The 25,901-nt window shown below is 38.2% G+C and overlaps 1 protein-coding gene across 2 annotated transcripts in view; it reads right to left on the reverse strand.

Annotated features, from left to right (window-relative positions):
- Window positions 1-20,532, reverse strand: part of aldh1a3 (aldehyde dehydrogenase 1 family, member A3) — a 51,351-nt gene extending 30,819 nt beyond the window's left edge. Inside the window, exons 1-6 of one of the 2 annotated variants that reach the window (XM_044189517.1) lie at window positions 20,357-20,532; window positions 20,071-20,175; window positions 19,410-19,565; window positions 15,658-15,787; window positions 8,557-8,618; window positions 1,740-1,868 (exon numbers count right to left, since the gene is read on the reverse strand). In XM_044189517.1, coding sequence (XP_044045452.1) covers window positions 1,740-1,868; window positions 8,557-8,618; window positions 15,658-15,787; window positions 19,410-19,565; window positions 20,071-20,175; window positions 20,357-20,455 — 681 coding nt within the window. In that variant the 5' untranslated portion in view covers window positions 20,456-20,532. The remainder of the gene's footprint in view (window positions 1-1,739; window positions 1,869-8,556; window positions 8,619-15,657; window positions 15,788-19,409; window positions 19,566-20,070; window positions 20,176-20,356) is intronic. The other variant, XM_044189524.1, reaches the window with a different exon arrangement.
- Window positions 20,533-25,901: the final 5,369 nt, after the last annotated feature.

Below are 25,901 nucleotides of genomic sequence, written 5' to 3' on the forward strand. Positions count from 1 at the left end.
TTGATGACACTGAGGTCATATCTTACTATTTTTTTTCAAGAAATTTGGGAATTTCAGGGACTTATGGAGGGAGTTAACATTCTACAACTAAAACTTGTAAAGTAAAAGTATGTAAGTATAATCAAGAAAATGTACTTAAATGATTAAAAGTGAAAGTACTCAGTACAGAAAAATGGCCCCTGTTAGTGTTATACTATCATATAATATATAATTAGATTATTATGACTCATTATTATTATTATTACTCTAATGTAAAAGCAGCATATTACTGTTGTAGTTGGTTGAGGTGGAGCTATTTTTTTAAACTATTTTATAGGGCTGCAACTAATGATTATCTTCATTGTGGATTAATCTCCTGATTATATTCTCGATTTATTGGTTTGAAAAAATTTAGAAATTAGTGAGAAATGCTGTCACAACTACTCAAAGTGACACCTTCACAATGCTCCGTTTTGTCCAACGAAAATCAGAATTTCCTGTCAATCGACTTATTGACCAATCGTTTCAGCTCTACTTGTATAAGTGTTGGGTAGTTTCATCCATAACCACGCATCATATTTTATTAGCTCTTCATATGTTTTAGATGCAAAACATATCAAGAGCATATAACTAGTAACTGTAGCTGTAAAATAAAAGTAGTGAAGTCAAAAACATTTTCCTCTGAAATGTAGTAGAGTAGAAGTATAAGGTAGTATGAAAAGAAAATACAAAAGTAAAAAAGTCCCTCAAATTTGTACTTAAGTATAGTACTTGAGTAAATGTACTTAGTAACATTCCACCAACGAATGTTTAGGGGCAGCGGTGGCTTGGTGGGTGAGGAGGTCGTCCACTAATAGGAAGGTCAGCGGTTCAAACCTGTCTTGACCTGTCTTTCCCCAGCCCACATGTCAAAGTGTCCTTGGGCAAGACATTGAACCCCAAATTGCTCCTGAGGGCTGTGCTATATGTCTTCTTTCATCCATAAAATGGATTCAACAGATGTGTGAATGCCATCAGAGTATGAATGTGATATGTAGTGTGTGAAGCGCTTTGAGTAGTCGGAATACTAGAAAGATTATAAAGGATTCAGTATTTTCACACCCAAATGTGGAGAAGGCTTTGAAAGAGCATTTAGATAGATGTTTATGTAAGAAAATAAAATTTATAGAAAATATAACTTAGACTTAACTAACAGTTAAGGCCTGGTTCTTTTTGTTTTGCAAGAAATGAAAAAAAAAGAAAATAATCTATTCAGACTAAATGTGCAAGTTTTATGTGCATAACAAATTTTATGGATGAAAGAAATGTAAAAAATGTACACTTGTTGTGTAAAGTCTTTTTTCCCATATGGAACGAATGCTGTTGTTGATTTACTTCTGAATGTTAGCAGATGAAGTCTATTATTCTGAAGTTGTTAGCAGATCACAGTGACAATGAAACCTACAAATACAACATTAGACATTTCTTAAGCTGCGATTATGTCTAATGAAGGACAAGGACCTTTGGGAGTCTCCGAACCACACTTTGGAAACCACAGTTGAAGTGTTCATGTCCTGATTTTCTCCCCTGCTAGGAAAAGTCACCACCAAAACATAATAGAAGTAGAGTACTCCATCAATCACATTAGAAACAGGATGTTTTATAAGAATACAGGCCCAGAATCTGTTCAATAAGAGGACTGTCAGAGGTTTAAAGTCTAAACCTCTTTCAGCCCACAGCTTGGATCAATCCCACTGTACATGTTGAGCCTAACATCAGACCTCTTTGATAAGCGATCCAACGTGGAGGGCCGTAAGGGGGGTCTGCTCTGCTGGCTTGATGACCACAGTGTTTCCACAGCTCAGGGCCGGCGCTATCTTCCACATGAACATCAGCAGAGGAAAGTTCCACTAGCACAGACAGAAAGAACACGTTAGCTGACTGCTTTCAATATGTAACTGCACAAGTTAGATTAAAGCATGCTATCGCAAATAAATGGCACAGTTAGACCACAATCCAAGTTTTACTGAGGGTTTTACTGAAACTTTTAAAACTAGATTTGAACATAGGGCCACTCTTCAAGATAGGAACTCAAGATCAGGTAATGAAGCGGCAAGCACCTTAGGGTCCTTGTTATGTGTTAATATTGTGCATTAGTTGTAGACATTCCTGTTTTCCTAAAGTTACAATTACTGCCCATAGTGGCAAAGTTTAAGTACTTTGGGGTCTTGTTCACCAGCGAGGGTAAATGTGTCAGTATACTTTCTCATTACCCCTCCTCCCAGACCTTTCCGAAGTCAAAATTCTGGGGGCTGCAACTTTTGTAACTTTCCAAAACTGACTGAGATTTAAGCCCACTTCAGGCAGCATTTGGCCAGGTGTGTGGAGATGTGACACTACTATTAAACTTTTTTCTCAAGCTCTCTTTTTTCATTCTTCACACAAATACTTTCATTACATTTTGTGTGCACATCAAAGTGCAACACCATGAATGTGTTTGAGGAGAGACTGTCTCACAGTGTGTGCCATTTTTCTCATTTGAACAATTATTGCATCTCGCTTCTCTCTATGATGAGATGCTATTTGTCCTGCCTTCAAGTGTGACTGTTTCGAACAGCTATTAACACTTGACTTCAGATGTGGTCAAACAACACATCATACAAACTAGTTAGTTTCAAACATACCCTAGAGTCCACAGTGATGCAAGGATTGAACCAGACTGTGGAGGTGGCAAGGGAGCTAAGCCTGAAGGCAAAACTCTCAATGTACCAGTTGAATCATTCTAAATTGATAGGCATGTGCCCACTATTTGCAACCAGCATACTGCCGCGCCTCCATTTCTCTATAAGGAAATACATTTGCCTAGAGGATAGCAAAAAAGTAAAAGAATTTCACTACTGAAGAAATTGAAACAATAGTGTCCGAGGTGGAAGCCAGAAAAGGCACATTATAGGCCATAGTGATGGGCGGATTGGCTCTGAAGTCACCTGAATCCGCTTGTATACATAAATCATCCACCCGCCACCCACCAGAACAAACTATCTTCTCCGAGACATCCGCATGGACATTTCACTCCACCTCTACCAGTTCCTGTAGGCTATATTGCTTTTAAAATAATGTTGAGCAGCGCAAGCTTTCCAGGTGATTTCTTTATAGTGTGTTGTATTGATGTGTGAGTGTTTTCTTTAACAATTTACTTTAATGATTAGAGAGGCTGCTGTCAGTAACTTTAAACGTTTCCATGCGCCCAATACACAGCAAATATCGTGGGAAACTAAAAACTGTAGTTATAAACTTGACAGGACAGAGGAAATTCTCCAGAGAAGACATATTTAAAAGACCTTCACGATGAAAAGTTGCTTAAAGCTTGAATTTTGTCGAGCGGTGTGGCTGTTATGAGGCGGCAAATTTCGACATGTTGTTTCGCCATGAAACAGGAAGTGGTTTGTAACATGACTGTATATGGTCCAATCACAACCAAACTTCATATGTATGATAAGGGTCCTGCCCTGAACACATCTATATGACAAAATTCAGTTATTGTCACAGCGCCACCTACCGGCAACAGGAAATGGCATATTTTACGCATTGATTTACTCCAGCCAACAGGTTAAGTACATCCACTTCAAATGTCGTCAGAAATGGACTTAAGACCTTGGTAATGCTTCAATGTAAAGATTGTGAGTTTTCATCGAAAGGCCTAGTGTGGGGGCGCAGCTAATTTTGATGCTTTTCCATGTCACAGAAAGCTGTTGTAACATTACTTTACATGGTCCCAGCTGCTCCAAATTTGACATGCTGGATAAGAGTCCAGGCCTGAACACATGTACATCCCCAAACTGAGTCATAGTCATAGCGCCACCTACTGACAACAGGAAGTCAGCCTTCACACATTCAGCCCCTCCTTGCGGTTTCACCCACATGTACCAAATTTGGGAGGCACATGTAAGATGCCAAGACTAACAAAAAAGTCTCCTAGTGACATGACCTAAACCCAGCAGGAAGTCAGCCATTTTGAAATCATTTTCATGTTTTTTACGATTTATAGGGGTTATATTTTAACAAACTCGCCCTAGACTGTTAATCTGATCAACTTCCAACCTAGTCAGCATAAATAAAACAGATTGCAGATGACAAGTTATTAAAAGGTTGAGTTTTTGTCAACCGATGTGGCTGTTAAAGGGCGTCAATTTTCAATGTTTCGCCATGAAACAGGAACTGGTTGTAACTTTACTGTACATGGTCCCATCTTAACCAAACTTCACATGTATGATAAGAGTCCCCTCCCTGAACACATCTATATGACAATATTCAGTTATTGTCACCTACTGGCAACAGGAAGTCAGCCTTCTGTGTCAAACATCATCCAATTTACATCAAATTTCTATGGTGTCATCTACACATGATATCCAGCAAGCGTAATTTGTGTGTGTTCTCTAGCACCACATAGAGGACACAGAAAGTAATATTTAAACAGGAAGTTGCTGTAACTTCAGTTTACACCGTCCAATCTGCCTCTAATTTCACGTTTGGTAAGAGGACAATAATGAAGTAAAGTCATAGCGCCACCCAGTGGCAACAGGAAGTAAGCCTTCCATGACAAAGATGATCCAATTTGCACAAAACTTTCGTGGTGTGGTCTACGCATGATATCCTTCAACGTGGCGCATAAAGTGTGTTGTGTAGCGCCACATAGTGGACACAGGAAGCAACATTTAACCCTACGTGCAGTGACTAAAACACATCACAAGTCAGAGCTGCATCCAACAGTTGGCATCCTTGCTGTGATCACTGTGAGGACTTGTATTTTATGGGTCTTGGGAATGGGCGTGGCAAAATGGCTCCATAGCGCCCCCTACAAAATTGAAAAAAAAAAACAGCCCCGGGAGACACTTCACCCTATTTCACCCACCCACAACCCATCTGCTATTAATCAGAATGTTACATTTTGTGACCCTATATGTGCATTATCCATAGATATAACTGCAATTTAACGCATTGTAAGCAAGGACTGGGACACTACTAGTTTTTCTAGTTGAATATTTTAATTATGACAATAATTCATGAGGATTAATGGTTGTCAATTTCATGGTCCTTTAATACATTTCGCCAATGCATTAGAAAATTAACGGTTTAAAATATTGTTTCCTAATAAAGCTTTTTTTAATGAATGCAGTTTTTAATATGCTGTGCATTTAGAAAATATAAACACACAACACCTTTTAACTAAGACAACCGGGCCTTTATCATTTGTGTGTATGCATGGCCTGAGGCAGTTCTAAATTTGTTCGCAAAGTCAAGTAAGAAAATATAGAAATGATAGCCAAATCAGTTGATTTACCAAATCAGACTGACCAATGGTAGTTGGAGCCTGGGTGACTTCACAGGTGTGAAGTCTGGAGGATTGTGGGAAACTGAGTTCTATGGCTTTCTTTTGTTTACAGAACAAAAGAGCATGCGGTCTCATAATAAAAGTTCAGTTAAAGTCCCACAAATGAACAAATTCATCTGTGAAGTGCCAGTGGTCCCAACAGTTCGTATGGTCTAAGCACAGATTTGTGCATATTCTACGCACTGTTTGTGAATGAGGCCCGCTGAGAGAAACCACCTGAGGTGATTCGGCCATCTGATAAGGACACCTCTTGGACACCTTCCTTTACAGGTTTTCTGGCCATTTCTAACTGGGAAGAGACCCCGGGGCAGACCCCGAACACATTGAAGTGATTACATGTCCAATCTAGTCTACCTTGCCTAGCCTACTGCCACCGCTACCTGGACATGGATAAGTGATGGAAAATCAATGGATGGATTGATAATCACATTACCACAAACCAGTTGCCTGCTTTGTCTGGTTGGTAAACCAGCCATGGCTATATGGAATAACTAAACAAAGAAATAAACAAGTGTAATTTCCAGCTGCTATTTTTGTGTAATTGTAAAACACCCAAATCATATTTTATCTTGTTTTTTTAAATGACCTGACGCGTTTATTAAAGTTTTTGGTTTATTTCTGTTTCTAACTGCAATTATCACTGCAACAGTTTCCAATGGAAATAATAACAACTACATGAGAGGTACAAACTGGGGCTAATAATCCAAGCAACACACACATTATCAGTGCTTTGGTTTTCCCAGTTAACAAAATCCACTTTATAACTTGGATGTTGGTCTGGAGAGAATATACAAGACAATAAAAGAAGCTCTAAGTCATCAGGACTGGAGGTGATTCAAAGTAAACAAATTCAGAAAAAGAGGTCATTTATTTTCCAGTTGCAGTTTTCCATGTTGGAAACCAATGGACAAATAATTGGGCACTCAAACCCAAATTAGACAGCAATATATGTGAGCGCTGCATAATTATTGTTTAGGCATTGTTAACTTTTACAACACTTTGGAAACACTCAGCGCCATTAAGGGATCTTGGGATCACAAATCAGGAGAAAGGTTTCCTGTTTTCCTCTGACAATGACTCATGCTGTGTCTGCGCCAGCAGTACTTTAAGTAATTACACAATGTCCTTCAGTATAAATTTCACTTTTATGATATAATCGCCCATGTCAAACAATAGCCATTTTGTTCCTTTGTTGCCAAAGCAACATCAGAGGTTTAGGCTTATGCTCAAAATAAAAAAACTGAATGGCTGTATTCTATCAGGATGTTGAAATTATACTCATGTGTCTGTCTGGATCTACAACAAAGTGCAACACAATACGGTGAAACACCAAACATTGCCCCACCCTAAATCTGATGAAGTTATTATCAAAAGGAAAAAAATACATATACCAATTTGTGAAAGTAAATCCAAGCAGCACAGGATTGGAGCTTGTAAGAATAGCCCTAAAGGTATTAGCTTGTTTAGGGAGAGCAAAAATTAAGACCAGGATTTCATTTCATCCTTACATTCAGACAGTGCTTTCGAATTGAGTGCAGCTGACTTACTAGCACTACACATTTATTATGATGAGCACTTTTCTGGAAAGTTAAGTTGAGTCTTCAGTGGTTCCAGTTAAGCCTGAATACAGTTCCAAGAAAGCCAGAGATATTAGCAGTGTAAATGATAGAACCATTCACTTAAATACTGTAACCTGCTGAAGTTTAAGGCCCTTGCTGCATTAAAGGAACACTGTGACATTTTGGGAAATACACTTATGCCCATGCAGAGTCAGATGAGAAGATTGATATAAATCTTATCTCTGTGTGTCCAGTATATGAATTAATTAATTGAGGCCTTGCTGACAATTTGTCCCAGTGGCCAACTGTGGTACTGCAAAACAAAAATCCCTATAGATGCCTGTAAAACTGTTGACAGGACACCTCATATTGCAAACATGGTCAATTATGATTAAGCTTCCCAAGGCAAGAAAAGCAATTTCTATGATTGTGATATATTTTCAATAGGGATAAGGGGGCTGAGCCAGGGAAAGAGACTCTTATGATCATATGCAGTTCACAGAGTTGAGCAAACCAGGAAGAGACAAACATTTTTTTGGCATATTCAGTGGGAGAACAATGGTCATTGGAATGTAAGAGCACCATCTCAGGGTGCTCTTACATTCCAATGACCAGTCCAGTATAAAGATAGGTCTGGAATTTGTTTAGCCTAGCTTAACTCAAAGACTGGAAACAAGGGGAAACTCGGATCACAAAATATATTGTTTGTCACCGTCAGAAAAATTATTCCTTTTTTTTTATCTGCCACCTCTATGGTTAAGGTTTGATTAGGTTTAGGCAAATAAGACTACTTGTTTAGGATTAGTAAATGATCATAGACATGGTTAAAATCAAAACAATGTTGACTGTTGATAGGAAACATTATGTAAGCAGCTATCTCCAGTGTCAAAGTCAAACAGTGTCTTGGACTCTATATCCTTAAGTTATAAATAAGACATTATGAAATGTTCAGGTTTTTAAAAATGCTTATTAAAGGCAGAATAAGTAGGATTTTCCTAAAATAATCCCTCTCAATCATCACTTATGACCCACTAGAAGTGTGTGGAGGTGTCTACATCTGTAGAGACTGCGGGGCTGAGCTACACTCAGAGCAGAGAGGCGACAGAGCGGACATGATGAAGCCTGGTTTCGGCTGCATTCAGTCTGGCTCCTGGCTCCGAGTTGTGCAGAGGTGTGGGCGATTTTATTTGTGCTTTAGAACGTAAACACCATGAAACAATCAGAAAGAAAGTTTCATTTCTCTGATTCACTGCTTTGTTTTTGCCAACGTCGCTCTCTCTCTTCATTCACTATCTAGCTCACTCTCTCTCATTCTGAGCTGGGGAGGAAGGGCCAACGTGTGTTTGCAAACAGCAACTGAAAAATCCTACTTGTTCTGCCTTTAAGAACAGATCGTATTACAGCAGTATGGTCAGACATCCTGAATTACCCGTTACTGGATCTTCTCAACACACACAAACACACTGTAACAGTATATAAACAACGTTATGTGTGGATTTATTTTCTTTACGCACCCCAGTGTGTATGTGTGTGTTTAATTTTTGCAGAAGTTCTTTTCACACCAAGCCAAAGTAATACAAAAAGTAATAAGAATTCCTATTATACATTATTGCTCAGAAATTCAAACCAGATCCCCTCTGGACTTACTGGAATGATGGCTCCACATACGCCAATAGGCTCGTGTTTGGTTAAACACACAAAGCTTTCATCTGAAACAGAAAAAAACAGAACAGCACAATCAGTTTGATCCATTGTACTCTAGGTGGAGATTTTTATTTAGGCACTGCCATTTTTTACATTTATTTTCATCATAGTTTATTTTGTTATTGCTTTAAGGTACGATAAACATTCAAGGTAAACTGAGGTCAAGTGGATGTTTGCACAAGAAAGTTGTTCAGCTAGTTACAAGTTAAAACAGTGAAGTACAATCACATATCATATAACTGAAGTTCCATACTGAGAAAAGACGTGGTTGAAACCTACAGAAAAAGCTAGTAAGTGGATCTGGAGTTGTTTTTTAAAAATCAAACTAATCTATCCAAGGTCAAAACTGAACTTTCAGGATCAATATATTACATGTTTTACAGGTATATAACTAATATTACAGGTCAGAATCAACATAGCTATGGTATATTATTATTATTATTATTATTATTATTATCATAGTGGTAGTAATGTTAATAGTACTATTTTTTTATTAATGAATTTGCATTCTGCAAATAACACATTTCTGGAGGAAATAATAAAACTCTGCATTTGTTTTTGGAAATGACAAGCATTTCAATGTCAATAGAATTAACAAATTCATAAAAAATAATAAACATTGCAGCGCAGGTAATCAGCTTCAAACAAACAAACACACTATGAGATAATGAGAAAACATCTTTACAAATTGTAAACAAGCTGCAAAGAAATGTGGGTTGCACACCAGGTCCGAACCAAAATTCTGACACGAAAAAGCAAAAATTAGGTGGCATATTTTTTTTCCCCACACAACTGGTGAGCGATGGAGTCTTTAGCAGCAATGGCGATTATTTGCTTTCATGGCAGGATGACGATTTGAGCGACTGGCAGTGCGTTTGAAGTCGGATCATGATGTTTTCATTTGTTCACAAGTCTACTGTTGTATTTGAGTGGTAACTCCTTTCTGTTCTTGTCAGACTGTGACTGTCACTGTTGCTGTGACCTCAGCCTGTGCTGATGACTCAGATCATACACTTAATAAGATGTAGACTCAGTAGGTGGAGAAACGACAATAAAACTGTTGCCCCAATCTCTTAAGGTCATAAAACGGGCACAAATGAAATGGTCAAATGCTCACTTCTGGCAGCAAACACAACAACAATGTTTTTTTTCTATTGCACAAAATTACGTCTTTGGTGTTCAAGAAGCAAAAGAAACACAAGGGTTTAGCTAACTGCTTGATTTCAAGCAATTTCTGGTGCTTTTTGTGGAAATACTTTCTTGTGGTTTAAACAGTGACTTAGCACCAGGCTGAACAGCAGTGTTTCACTGTCCTTTCTGGTTGAAAGTTTTAAGTCTGTTTCACTTTTGACCACAGCCAGCATCACTGATGGGTGTAGTTGGGTTTGGTCAGAAGTATGATCTGTTGCACCTGTAACCCAACAGGGATGTCACTGCAGCAAGGTAAGAAATTACACCACTCGAGGACAGCAAACACTCGATTTCAGGTTGTTATGTTTTTTTAGAGACTGTTCTCCCAAGAGAAATGACAGAATCAGTCGTTTCAGCTGGTGCCCTTAAAACGACATATGTTCTAGTGACAAAGCCCTCTTGCAGCCATAGGAGTTGTGATGGGAGCAAAGCAGGAAGTCAGGTGATATCATTATCATTATAGAGCCACAAAGTCTGCGTAGGGAGGAGGTTGGGGTGGTTGCGTGGGCGTGTGGATGGGTCAACAAAACGTCAGACTTTCACGCGGGAGACTGCTCTCTTCCTATTTCCAAACAACAGCCAACATTGTTTTTGTTTTTTTTAAACCATGACCACGTTCATCCGTGAACCATAACCAATTGTTATTATTGTAACCGTGACAACAAACGTCCCCTAACCTTGATTCAGTAGTATTTTTAACCCAAACCAAGATGCTTCCAAACCTTAACAATAGCATTATCACATCATAAAACAGATTTATTTGTCAACAATGATTTGTAATGGTTTTGGAAGGCACAGACAAATGATCTCATCCTGCTGGTAAAGCTGTCACATCAGAAAACGCTTCTATGTATAGTTCTGGTGGGCGAATGAGGCATTTTGTCATTTAAGTTGGAGGACTTGTTGGTTCTTTAATAGCCTTTTCTTAAATTGAACAACTTTAAAAATTTCACATGATGGTTGGAGTGAAAATACTTCTCTAAAAGAAACGTGGAAGAAAAAACAGTAAGTGTATTTTTTTTAAAAACTAAATCAAGTGAAATAAAGAAAAACTAGCAAAGATGGGCAGGTTTTTCAAGTCAGGAACAGTTACTGTGCTACATTAAGGCACATTTTGGGGTTTTTGATAATCAATATCATGTATAAGTTCCCCTTACATTATTGCTAGGTTCCATTGTACTCTTTAACTTTCTGAATGTCAAGTGGACTATTTATGTTGTATTGTTAAGCTGTTTTTACATGAATCCTTTTAGAATGTCCCACCAGCACTATCAGTGAGATCAACACTCCCTGTACATGAGATAAGTTGTAATGTACATGGACTTGTCAGAGGCTCAGCAGATAAGTGGCCAAACCTGGCCTCCCAGTCTGCACCCTGACCTTCTCCAGTTTCCCGTGTGACTGATCACAGACTGGGAGACTCCCCCATGACAGGACTCATCTCCAGCTGCCTTTATCTTTGACTCACTGGGTGAGTCCATGTTCAATCGTAGCTTACTGAAGGTTACATTCACTCAACGCGGAAGTCCTCTTACAAAATGTGTTGGGAGAGCTGCTGTAACACAAGAATCAGAGGGGCAGCCTCAGGCTTACTGTAGCTTTGCTATGCGCTTCATTACAAACTGACACGCACTGGTATTCTCTGGCACTTCAGGTTCTATATACAAAATCAGAGGCAGAGCTCATCTGAAGGCAGGAATATCCCACTGTACTGATGGAATTGTATCAAAAAGGGCAGAGCTAAAGCAATTTTTTTTCTGAGTTTAAATAATCAGTGGTGGAAAAAGTATTGAGATCTCTTACTTAAAGTAGCTATACCACACTATAAAAATAGTGAAGAATCAAAAGTAGTCCTAAGTCCTATATATATGCATTAAGGTATAAGCTGCATTTTACAATTTCATCTGGTTGAGATGGAGTTAATTTTACCTACTTACTACTGGAATAATTTCTCTTAAGTTCCCAAAATCATTGGCCCACAAAAAGCATTCAGTACTGTTGAATGTATCTAGGAGTCAACCTAACCTGACATGTGGAGTCCCACAGTGAAGTGTCTTGGGCTCCCTACCGTTTTTGTTATACATTAAACATTCATATTATATATTTACATTTTATATGTAAATAATGTGGAATTTGCTTGTGCTAAAAATGTATTTGTATATGCTGATTCAGCCATTTTGGCTTTGTATAAGAATGAGAACACAATAATGGTCATCACAAGTTGACTTTGGTCTAAGTTGTCTTTTCAAAAAAACATTATTACTTGGATCAAAACTTCGACAACTTCGACCAGTATGGTCTGAATTTTTTTCAGCCAAATCTTCTGTTACTTATCTACGATGTCTGTAGATAGATGGCAGTTTGAGTGGAGGGAGCATGGCATTAAAGACCCTGGAGAAAGTGAACAACAGGAACTAGGTTTTTGGTTAGAGAAGCTCAATTGATAAAGGACATTTAAGACTGCTGGCCCTGAACACATTAGTCAACCTAAAAGCTCATATTAGCAAACAGAAATTCCAAACGCTCGGGTGGTTACTGTTGTGCACTCAGGCTATACAATGATAACTCAATGCGATACATAATATTTATAACAACAAAGCCCCCTGAGTATATCAAAGACTACCTTCATAGGGTTGGGGGAACTCATGCCCACAAGCTAGTGTTGTTGACTTGTACTTGCTGAGGTTTAATACCAACATGGGTAACTTTACATTCTGTGGCACCAGGAATTAGAATAAGTTACCTTTCACAATAAGTTGTCATTTTTATGATTTATTTTTTTAGTTGGAGTGGTTTTATTGATGATAATGTTGGTGTTTCTTGTATTGATTTTTTGGTGGTCTGATGTACCAGGACTCCTGTATCTTTGCTCTATTTATAAGTCTTGGACTTGCACAATTTCTAGTTGTGTGTAATTTAATGTCCTGCATTTCGTGATGTCAAATACACTAAACTACTGTAAACTAAACTCTTTGTCACTTATTCCTGATGATAGCATGACGGATATTTGAGGGTGAGCAGGCTAGCTAAGCCTAGTAAGCAAGCCTACACACCATGTGGTTGAGTTGACCTAGGAAGGTCAGGAGTGATAAGATTATGTGAAAATTTCGTAAAAATAGAAAACGAAAGCAGCCGAACAACCACTAATTATGTCTGCAGTACTAGTGATTCAGCTACTGTCAACATGACAAATAAGAAGAATGACTTGACTTCTGGAAAATATTTTTGAGCTAGTGGTGTCTAGCAATGCAGTTACTTTTGGTTTTATTTGCCCATGTTTCTCTCTGTCTTTGTCTCAGTCTTAGTTATTATTAATAACAGTGTTCACTGGAAATTCAGTGTTACATTTGATTGCATTAAGTAGGCTTATTTTGATTTTACCAGGGAGAAACCTGTCCAGCATCCTTATTATCGTCATGCTATCTTTATTTCTTATGTATAGTAGGCATGAAGTGGTGGCCACAAGCCACGTACATTTGTTGGGTTTTCTTATTTTTCAAATACAATTCACTAGTCAGCAAATAGTCAGTAAATTTCAGCCCAGTTGCCAGAATAAAATGTAGCCATTTTACGTTTCTGCAAACCACAGATAGGTTGAATGTCTACGTTTTAATACGTATAATACATGTCATATCAACATTTCTACCTATCGTACCTATACCTATCATATGGAAAGTGATGTAGATCACTGTTAGCTTCCCTTTTCACCTGACAAAACTGGACATTTGTAGCCATTTTTGTGATGACAAAGGTGGATATTTTATAGCAAGGTGTCAGGACATTTGTAGCAGTTTTTGTGGCATAAAAGTGGGTATTTTTTAGGGAGGCATCAGGACATTTGTAGCCGGTTTTGTGGCGACAAAACAGGGGGTTTTAACCTAAATAATGATCTTTTCCTAAGCCTAACTAAGTGGTTTTTGTGCCTAAACATAACCAGACCTTAATCACAGCGTTTGAAATGTAGAGATTCAATGTATCTGTGGTTTGCAGAAATGCAAAATGGCTACATTTTATTCTGGCGATTGGGTTATAAATTTAGAATAAAGGAGTAGAATTTGGCCATTATTGAAATTTCCACTATACAGCAGTGATTAGTCTATCCTGACTTTTAGAACAATGGTTACTTTGGCTTCATCTGCATCCAATGAAACGAGCCATTTATACAGCAGTTCTACCACTAAAGTTTGTAAAATTCAAATTCCAGTCTGCATTTTTTATGTAGCCTACGACTGTGCAGTTTTCATATCAAACTACATATCAGTTATGTGTCTCATCTTGATGACTGGTAGTGAGACTGCTCCAGTATAAATGGGGATTTCTGGCTGAGTGGCTGCCGGCTTGGCGAGGCATTGAGCCAACACTGATTGTTAATCCTCACAGACTGTTGCACCTCACTGATTACTATCTCAGCCTCTTCCTCTTCCTTTTGTCCTGCCATGCCTTTCGTCTCTCACCACTCTATTGGGATCTAATCAGGAGGAAAAGGCAAGCGTGTTTTGTCTATCTGCTGTCCTGCAGAGGCAGAGGAGATGCAAAGTAGGATCTGACAGGAGGGGGAAGTATTAAGAGGCTGGATGAGATACCACCCAGGGCTGAGCACAATCCTGAGCCAGGCCAAGTCACTTGCTCTTTAGTAATTAACTTTTCCCAATGGTGCACTGGTTACGGAGCCCCTGAGGGGATATAGGCAAAAATGTCCCCCATGTTTCTAGTGCACACTGGAAACTCATGTCATGTGCACCACAAATTATACTCATTTTGCATTATTTTGTATGGAGCTCACATACTGTATCTTATTAATTCATGCTCTCAAATGTGTAACAGAATAAATAAATGAATACATTAAGTTTTAATTATAGCCACGACAATACCAAAACCCTGCTGCTGACACTCTGGGTGCTCTTCCCCAACTGACTAGATTGGACACAGCTTTTTTGTTTTCAAAGACTTGTTTTGGGGGGGCATTTTGCCTTTATTGGACAGTGACAGCTGCAGATCTGCAGATAGAGACAGGAAAGGCAGGATTACATGCAGCAAAGGGCCCCGGGTTGGAATCGAACCTGTGCCGCTGCAGTAAGGACTCATCCTTAATAGTACATGCTCTACCAGGTGAGCTACTGGGTCACCTGAAACACAACTTTTAACTTCCTGTTGTTACAATAACTTATGTGATAGCACAAATTCAATAATTTGTGATGGTAGGAATTAAGAAATTCAGGAGAAATTCACAAATTCACAAATTACTAACTTGTGTGCATAGGTTAATTCCTATTTTATGCTCTAAAATTATTGTCAAATTAGTGTAAAAATCTCCCTACACCCAGTAGTCTTTTTAATTGTGCAACAGAAACTATTTTGAGTGCATTACAAACTATAACTCAACACAAGAGACAATGTAGCTGTGTTTTTCAGTCGTCCGTCTGATGGAACAGATATGCTTATATTTTAAACAATAAAACTGTTTAAACAGGCCACATAATGGCTCAATTTCACTCACGCTTTACATACATAACTGTGACCCAAAGGGTCAAGCCTTCAAGTGATTGTGAATTGAGCACTGAGTGCTGCTAAAATCTAGGTGACCTACACTGCAGTACTGTGCCTGAATATTTAAAATTTTTTACTGTATATATTTTTATTTTCTCTCAGATGTCTTTAGGTTTTTTGTGTTGTCTCTGCTGTCTTACTGTCTTATACTGTATGTTTGTGAGATGTTTTTAATTTTCCTTCCCTTAGAATCACATTGGTCAAACCTTTATTGATACTACACAGGATCTTTCACATCTTTGTTTGCCATGATGGTTTCATTTGTTGAATTCCTGACAATTAGAAGAAGATGACACACACACTCACCTACAGGCAGACTCTTGCCATGGATCTTGTCGGCCCAGCCTGCGTAGTAACGAAGGGTTTTGATGCTGCCATCTAGGTCAATGAAGAAGGACTGCAGGAAAGGCTTCCCTGTGTCCAGAGTCTCCAGGGTCTAAAGAATCAGGAAAGCTAACATCACTGTTTAATACATCTTCTTGACTTTTTTGCATGTTTAGCTGAAATCTTGGCAAAGTAATAACTACTCTAAAGAAATGTAATTTGTCACTGTAACTGTAAATGATGCAGGGGTGTCACTAAAACAAAACATTCAGGTTCCATGAAAAAGACTTTGACTTGAAGGGTAAATATAGTTTATTACAACCTGGATCTTATTTCAGTAGTTTTGGTCATCATTCCTATCAGTAATAATAACATTGCACTCATACTCAAGTTAATGGATCAGATTTGTACTAATGATCTCTAAAGATGAAGCAGTGTATACTTTGGACCCCACGCCACAGAATATCTTGAACCTCTATGATTTGTCAGTGGTTCGACTAAAGATGGATTTTGCGCCTTCACATTGAAATTAAGAATTTGATGAAATTTCCTGCAGTTCAATGACTCCAAATCAGAAATATTTATTACTACCCCTTTTGGCCCCAGCACTAGCAGTATGAACGATCTCTAGTTTGGGTGCGTTATCTAATAATGTTATAAAAAAAAAAGAGGCCGTAACCTAGGTGTACTTTTTGAGTCAGAGTTGTCTTTTGATGCTCAGGTGACTAAAGTGGTGCAGTCCTGCTTTATCCAACTGAGACATTTAACCAAGATCAGGACATTCCTTTCCTCTGCTTCTATCTACTCCAGACTTGATTAGTGCATCATACTTTATTCTGGTATCAGCAGGCAAAACATCCAAAGACTGCAACTTATACAAAATGCTGCTGCCAGGCTTTTAACACGTTCTAAGAGAAGCGACCACATCACACCAATCTTTGCTGCACTTAACTGGTACCTGTGAGTTTTAGAATTGATTTTAAGATTTTAGTGCTTGATTTTAAAGCTGTGAATGGTCAGACTCCTGCCCATATTTGCGATCTGCTAACTCCCTATGAGCCTGATCGCTGCTTGAGATATTTCGGCAGGGCCCTACTAATGGTCAAACTAGTCAAACGTATCTTTTTTTGGAAGACAAAATGAAGGTGAATGGTAAAATTAATACCCAAACTGTCTGCTGTAAACGTCCATCACAGTTTACTATCCACTTCCTGCTTCAACTTTGACCTACTGTATTTATTGTAGTTGAACACAGTTTTCCAGTGCAATGAGGGATGATTAGCAACATTTCACTCAATCTCAGTTTGACCTCCAAATGAAGTAATTTAGATAATCTGGATAAACGGTTGCCTTTTTTCCAACCTGTCTGATGATTTGACTGCTAAGACTTCATTGCAGTGAAGTGTTACAGAGCTCAGCAATTACTTTGGTGTACACAATATTATCATAACTGATCGAAATGTTGGAAAAAACCACAAAAATAAGACCAAAATTGTAATAAATCCTTATTATAGGTAAGCAATCCTTAAATAAATATCTATAATCCCTGGTACCTACCAGGCCTCTTCTTGCACAGTGCAGGTTGCCCATACATTTGCTGGCCATCTACAAACGGTTCTATTTCTCTGTTATACAATATATCAGGAATTTACTATGATATTATACTTGGTTCCAGATATAATAATCATAGCTACTATAATAATGTGGAATTAATCTAGGGCCTAACAAAGGCAGTGAGTTGTATGAGGCTGAAATAGTTGGTGAGGTAGTTTCTATGTGGAGCTAGGAGGTGCAGTGGGATATCAGCCACAGTGGGCCACTGCAATGTATAGTGTCTTGATAAATACATAGCAATAAACCAAGCATGTAAAACTGAATTTATAATTGATTATGTTAAGAATGTATCAGACATGATTTACACTGTATTATGTACCCTAATCCTTCATACATCCAACATATATACCATGTTAGTCCAGGTGATATGTCAAAATGATGTTCATTTTTTCATAAAAGCATGAAACTTGACTTGACATCACCATTAACTATTCATCTGATCAGTTTATAATGTTGTGGCGGAAAGTAAAATGGCAGCCACGAGGAATTTTTCGGACGGCTCCATTTCTGCTTTTATGAAAAAGTGAACATATCACCTCAATTTTGGCACATATCACCTGAACTGTGTTTACTGGATTTACTTTTATTTCATTGTAAAAGGAAAAATAATTAAAAGTGAGGCTCTGCAGCTCCAGCAGATACTGAAACCACTGTACCACTTTACTATACATTTAAATGGTCTGAATCTGGTCCTTATTTCCCCAAACATAGCTGGGAGTTTAGTGTAATTAGCCATACCCTGCACACTACCACTCCAGAGCATGTTTGCAATTAGCAGTCACATGCGATCTGGTATTATTACTTCACTCACATCTGTAAGGGTTCATTTACAGATCTAAGTCTTAAAGCAAGCTGGCAGCTAAACAGAGGGAAAAGGCACAGCAATGGGGATTTCATTCCAACAATATCTGAAAGAGAGGGAAAGTAACATCCTACAAAGAGAAAAAGAGAGACTGGGGTGGGGTCACAGTGTCATGATGTCATGCAATAATGTAGGTCAACCCCTGATATGAATAAGTCATTTTTCAGAACATTTTTCAGCTGCAGGAAAATCCCATAAGTTTGTTGCTTGAAACATGAAACAGTACTTTATCTATAATTGAGATCTATTGTTAAAAATAATATCTGAACCACCAGCAAAACTAGAAAAATGCAGTCACTGCTAACAATTGTCATTCATTTGAAACATATAGCATTAGTTAGTTGTGTACCGAAGGGACTGGTCATTAAGGGAATATCTTACTGCCCAGTGTTTGTCCAGATCTGACCCTGAGTTTATATAAACATGAAGGGGAAAGAAATATTAAATCTGTTTGTAAGAAGAAATAAATCAGCAGTAGTAGAAAGTAATTTAGTACATTTTCTAAAGTACTGCAAGTACCTAAATACCAAGTTCCAATGTTCTTCTACTTTACTTGAGTATTTACATTTTATGCTATAGGGCCTACTCTATATATAAAACTTCAATCTATAATGACCATAAAATGTTCTACAGTAAAATAAACTACTGTACACTATATAAAATACCTACCTTGTAATGAAGTGTGGCATTGCTACTTTTTACTTAAGTATAGGATTTGAATAGCTACTTACACTTCATAACTTTTCTACCAGTGGAAATCAGCGGTCAGGGCAACTTTCTGTAGTCAGCCTGGTGTTTTGGCGACCTAAGCATCCTTACTAGAAATCTGCTGTGTATCAGTAACATGTTGTCACTATGAAAGTGACCATTTCAAATTAGCTTGTCATGTAGGCTAGCAGTAATATTGCGATAGTGTTTTAAGTTTTGGAAGTTAAGTTTTGGAATTAGCTTAAAGTAAATCTAATGATTCTATCGCTCTCGCAACATTATTAAGAATGTTTTCTATTAACTTATTTGTCTTCTAGATAATTTAACAACAGGATGATACACTTAGCTGCGCATCTTTTAAAATCCCAGTTTAAAATGAATCTGTAATTCTTGAACGGTATAGGTCCATAACAGTTTCAAGGAAAAACTATCACAACTTTAAATTGTATTTAAATAAAATGTATGTACCCTACTGTATGCGGAAATCAACAGTATGTAGGTTACGAACAATTCCGAAAAGTCACGTTGTATATGTACATAAAGAAAGTACTGGCAATGAGCCCACCGCCAGAAGGTGCCGGTCCCTCTCCATCAGGTCGGCCAGTGTGTGCAGCAGCCTTCCACGGCTGGACGCGTCCATCCTCCGCCACGGAGAGCCTCTCTGCCTGGCCGCCTTGGCTGCCTCCACCGCCTTGTCCACATCTTCCTACACAAAAAATAAATAAATAAATAAAATAAGCAGAATAAAGCGGGACAATGTCCGGACACACGTCTCCCATAGGCTATAAGCACAACACAACAAAAGTAAATTTATTTTTAAATATTTCGGTAGCCACGCTAAGTCAAAAAATGTCCCGTGGCGTGCGGTAGTGTAAAACTCTATTCTTAAACATATTTTGTGGAATTAAAACTTTACTTTGTAGGCTATATAACATATAGACCGAATTTGGCAAAAAACTAATTATCTTTTTGATTAAGTTCTTATGTAATGCTGTTTTTCATAGATATTCCTACTGACAAATATTTAAATAAAGTTTGGCAAAAGTTTATTCCTATGGAATTAGAGTCAAAGCAGTTAAGCAGCAAATGATTTCATTTAATTATTCAGTGGTACAGTGTGTAGACATACACTAAGTTTAATTATTTAATATTTTTAATAGGCTATAATTAATCAAATAAAGCCCGCAGAGCTGCAATTGATGCCTTCTTACTTTGTCTGCTTCTTCCACATCACAAATTTTGACACATGTCGCTGGGTTGAAAGTTGGAAATGTCCTTCCACTGCTGGATGTGTGCCATTCATTGTCGATAAAAATCTGTGGAAAGTGGAAAAGTGTTGGTAATTACTTTTTGCTTTTTTTTTGTGCCTCAACTGACACCCGATTTATACTGTCACCAAAGTTAAAAACACAATGAGAGTAAATGTTTTGACTGTCTTGGCACTTAAAACCCCTACCTGCAGCAGATGAACTTGGTTTCTTTGTAGAGCCCCCTTACCTTGGTGTGTCTGATCTCCTGGACTTTGACAGGCTGAGGAAAAGGCAAAGCTGGAATCCCTTCGGCGACTCCATTCTCTTTTGTTCCGTTCTGTGCCATTCTAGGTCAGCTGTACAGTCCAGAGACAGTCTGTCTGCTCCGTCTACTCTACACTCGGCCCGTCCACTGGCTTTTTATAAAATTGTGGAGTTCCTCCCTCCTCGCACAACAGTTGAAGAGAGCCCAACTCCGCCCCTGTCAAAAAATCAAGGGCCCATATTTGAGGGGATTCATGTTCTTGCAGCACCTTGGAAACATCCTGCAGCATGTATCGTATTTATTACTAATTCTATGTGGATAGTGTGGAAGATGGTGGCCATGTGCGCCTAGGTTTATCAGCTGTTACCTTCTTACTGTATTAAGCAAGGCTGTGAGGCAGCAGCTACCATTTCATGACGATGGGGAATAAATGCAGTGGATTTTTATTTTCATTCTAACTGGTGGGGTGACAGCGAGCATGCATTCACGAGTTTTAGGAGACCTCTGAAACAGCAAAGGGAGAGTCAAGTGTAAAATTTCACACCTGAATTATTTAACTGTGTCTTTCAGTCAAGGCAATGAAAGTAATGAGACGGAATTCATTCTGCTGCACAATATTTACATCGCAACACAGCAGCTTTGATCTGCTTAAGTCGGCCTATTTGGACCGACTGCGGGCTGTTCAACCATGCAAAGGTGTTATGAATTGTGATTTTCCTCGCAAAGTTGTTTTTTGCACCTGGGCCTGGTGAAGTTGAATGGAGTTGAACACATGCAAACAAATGCTTTTGTTCTTGGGGACAAAGCTGCTTGCTTGCTCTGGACTTGCACTCATACACAGTCTGCTATTGTTTCCCCTTCATCGCTTCTTGTCTTTATGTCAAAGTTTAATTAGGACAACGAGCTTTCGCAGGCTCATTTCTCACTTCAGCAACTTTCTAACACTTCATAATGAGAGAGAAACTCAAAGGGATTGACTGAAAGGAGGGAGAGACCCAAATGCAAAGCATGGGCCCAGACCCATGCAAATAAGCAGGAACCTGCTCTGGAGGGGATGAGTTATGAGTTGATTGCTCAAACTGTTTGAGGGATTAACAGCAAGGGAGAAATCAACACAGCCACCATAAATATTCTTTAGATGGGGTCAGCAAACAGAAGTATTTATTAGAGTATCCAACAGAGCCACTGTCATTTTTATCAAATGTTACTCAAACAGGAAGAAATGTATTTTTTGGGGACTATTTCCAGCAGCGGACGGTGGTATGTGGGATTCAGTCAAAATAAAGTACAGTGTGTGTGTTCATAGTGATGAAGGAACATGTCACCCAGTGCAACAGTGTGTCTCACTGATGTGTTCTGAAAATAGTTTTTGGACAACAATGGAGCTCTCTGGCACAGAAAAATAAGATATATCTGGTTCTGATATATTCAGACACACACACAATACTTGTTAGTAGGATACATTCATTGTTGGTTTGGCTCTGCACATGGGATTTGTAGACAAATATAGAATATGAGAAGAATTGTCCTTTAAGTAGGGTTGGACTAATACTGCAATCCTGTTTCACACCCCTCTCTTTGGGAAACTGTTTCCACTGCTTTGCCATTTTTTAGACAACATCTTTTATGTTTTTTAGACATTATTTTACCATATTTTACAATTGCTTTAGTTCAATTCACAGCAGAGCTTCAATATGCAAACCTATAAAAGTAAAGAGCCTAAGTAACTTACACTAAATTCTTAACTTTACTGTAAACAAAAAATGCTGTGCTAACAATTAGAGTGCTTAAAACAAACCACATACTCAATTCATAGGATACAGCAACATCATATCAGCTTATTACTGTACTAGACATCCAGATCACTGTATCAAAGTCACATGTTTGCAAACATTTCTTCATATTTCTGACAATTTGAGCAGCATTGAACACAACTGCTAATTACTCTACAATGCACTTTTGTTTCGTGCCAAAATGTTGTAACATATTGCCTTCCTGTTGTGTTGTTGTGTTTTACGGTTTTATGCCCAGATGCACAACAGTATAAATGTAGGATTTACAGTAGTGTAATATATATAAAGAAAGATTCTAGTACAACGTACAGCGTAATTACTCCGGAGTTACAGTATAATCTTTTGTACTAATTGTGTACCAGTACAGTACGTACAAATGCATATATGTAGGTACTGGGGAACAAGATGTGAAGTGATAGAATAAGGGGGTAACAATTTGGGATCTTAAAAATAACTTATGATGTAGTTATTGTAACATCAATCCCATAAATATAATAATCTATGAGCAGAGAGACTTCCAAAATATGAGAAATAGAGAAAGATTTGCAGTTTTTTAAAAATCTAAACGGTGGAAAATCTACCCAGTCAGACTTTAGTGCAAATTAGAGTGCCTCCATCAGACAAATTGCTATAATACGATACATTTCACAACACATTGGAAAGATACATCATTCCTTCAAACACTCAAACACACACATTTGAACAGCGATATCTGAGATATTATGTATGAGGGACAGACGGTGGGAGCCCCGCGATTTCATTGCATGGGGAAACCAAGAAGTGACATATGGAGTAAATGTGTGCAATAACCAATCAAAATTTCTACACGAGTGAAATACACTGCACAAATTCTGACTCAACAGTTTTAGCTTAACTCAGCATTTCAAAGCAAGCTTTTCTAAATTAACTTAAACAGGTCTCGTAAAAGGCAAAACTGATCCTACATATCCTACAAGAGCACTCCTGCACTGGGACAAGTGAACATGTTCCCTTCTTGTTTACATAAATAGTAGTTTTTCTGAAGTGTTCTACAGCAGGAATACCCACATTTATGAAGATAGCCGATAGCTTCTTCTGAACGACTCTCCCTGTCCTCTTGGAGACAATCTTGCCTTGGCTGGCCTTTGTCCCTCTTTCTGGGTTGATTCCAATGACGCGCCTGAAAAACACAGTAGTCTGAGATTAGAGGTTGGATAGAAGGAAAGTCTGCTACTATATGAAGTGGTCATGAAGTCAGGATTTAAGATGCGCATGATGAATGTGAAAAAGAGAGAGAGAGAGAGAAAAGGACAATTGGACAACACAAGCCTTACCCAAGTGTAAAGGCAGCCGTTTCTTGGTACTGACGGTTAAAGATGTAGTACAGTGAAAACAGAGCAGCAAGCTCTGTCACAAAGGTTGGTTAGATGCCCTCACATGACACGATCTTCAAGGCTGATCCAGCGTCCAACAGTCTCTCTGTTCCACATAAAATTTGAAATTAAGAGTAATTTCAGAGAGCATCTTGAAAATATCTCTACTTGAAAAAAACATTCATGCCTTACTGGAATACAGATAACTTGAAAAGCTCATCTCATATGCAATACACAGTATGTCAGTCAATTCACTGAATACATACTGAGCAGTATTAGATGAGGAATCAGGGGTAGGGTGAGGGTCCTCTCGACATCAGTCGACATCAGCCACTGTGGCAGACAACTGCAGGGCACAGACAATAAAACTGTAGTGAGAATATTAGTTTCATAATATGATTTTTAAGCTGGCAACAATTTAACGAGTGGCTAAATGAAGAAAGAAGAGAAACAAACTAACGTCTGCAAGAAGGATGAGCCCATCTGTGGTCTCTGTGAAGTGGGCCATCAGCTGGATAACATGGAGTGCCACCTCAGCGTCCTGGGAGAGGACAGTCTGGACATCTTTGCTGGTGGGAAGTATTCTATGATTGCTCTCCCACATTCTTCCATGGTAAGCTCCAGGAGACGCAGCACATTGAGGTCTGTCAGAAGCTCAGTATGAGGATTGACGACAGCAAATCCAACAGCAATAACAACTGACAATACAAAAACAAAAAACGTTTTAGCTCAAATTGTCATATCATGACTCAATAGTGTAACTCTACTGACAAAAATTGCTTTGGCAGAAAAGTATCGAGCGGACTGTACATAGAACCTTAATTGCTACTGCCTGGCCTGGCTATAACTACGTTAATGTTATGTTATTGGAACAATCTTCTCGCCCCACTCGCAATGTCGGACAATAAATGACTGCACCGTACACATCTAACGCACGACAAAAATCTGATTCAAACTCACGTTAACGCTACTAACGCTTACGCTACAAGCTAACACTACCCAACTGGTAGTGGAGTTTCACCAAGCTCACTTTTGCTGGAGAAATGATTGATTCTACCATCACCCCCAGAATGCAACGCTATTCACAGTATATTGTAGTATTTTATGAGAAACGGCAAATATTGCCCATAATGCATTGTTTTCTACAGTATATTACCATTTTAATGGGAAACTGTATGTTACTGTCAGAATTTGACTGTTTTCTTACAGCATTTTGTTACAGTGTATTGTGAATATTCAATCCTCTAGCTGACAGAGAGTTAGGAGAGCGTCCTGCCGTGGGAAAATGGAGCTAGGTGGCCTCTTCTTCCAGGCTTGGCTGCTCAGGCTAATTGGCATTGCGCACCTTCTTATGAAGACTTCAAGGCCAATTAGAATCACTACCCAGATAGCTAATTGCAGCGTTATGTCTTTTGTTGAGACATTTTTAACTGTTAAATAGCATTTCACAGAAAAGACACAGGGTCATTTATCATTCATTTCAGCAACAATTCTCAATTTAGGAGCGTGTAATGAAACCAGAGATAAAATAAGTGAAAACTAAAGTGATCTCTGTGTGCAATCTGGGCCATTGTAGGATCAAATGGATACAGCACATCAAAGCAAATAAGGGGAATTATAAATAACAGCAGTTTACGTAATAGAATTCTATGGTATCACAAATAGATTGAGTCGAAGTGTATGAGTGAAAATATATGAAGTGAGTTACAATAACTATAACATTTTGCACATGCAAGTCCATGCATTATGATCACGTGGATCAAGTTTTATGGAGTGCAAAATAACAATGGAACAGAATATTAAAACAAAGGAAGAAAATCAAATCATCAAAATATAATGTTTTCTTTTGATGTTTTTTACATGCCATCAACTTGCCAGGGACTGCAGATGAAAATTAGCCTTTATGGCTAAATCTGGCACATTTACATGATGGACCCAAGTGCTCATGTTAATTAATGTGCATTGTCCCTTCTTAAATAAAAGAAAGATAAACATAAAAGTACTCAAAAAACAACATACAGCTTGCATGGAAATAATATTTTAAAGTATCATGTAAAATATGACATAGATTAAAATATACAAGACACTATAATATAGTGTTTAAATAGGAAAGAAAAAGTACATTGTCTATGCAGGAGGTGCTTTTGTATAATAAAAAAATACAAAAAAAGAGGGAGGTTATATGGTGATATGGTGTTGTACTGTCATATTTTTGCTCATTCATATATGTATATATATATATATATATATTAGGATTTGAGGGGACTGATTGATCAAAATCGCCCACATTTCATTTAAACTACCAGGTTTAAGTTTAAATAACTTTAACTACTTGGTTAAGGTTAGGGAAAAACTGCCTTTATGGTTAAAATAAAACCAACA

The sequence above is a fragment of the Siniperca chuatsi genome, linkage group LG1 (genome assembly GCF_020085105.1).
Source record: "Siniperca chuatsi isolate FFG_IHB_CAS linkage group LG1, ASM2008510v1, whole genome shotgun sequence".
NCBI classification, from domain to species: Eukaryota; Metazoa; Chordata; class Actinopteri; order Centrarchiformes; family Sinipercidae; genus Siniperca; species Siniperca chuatsi.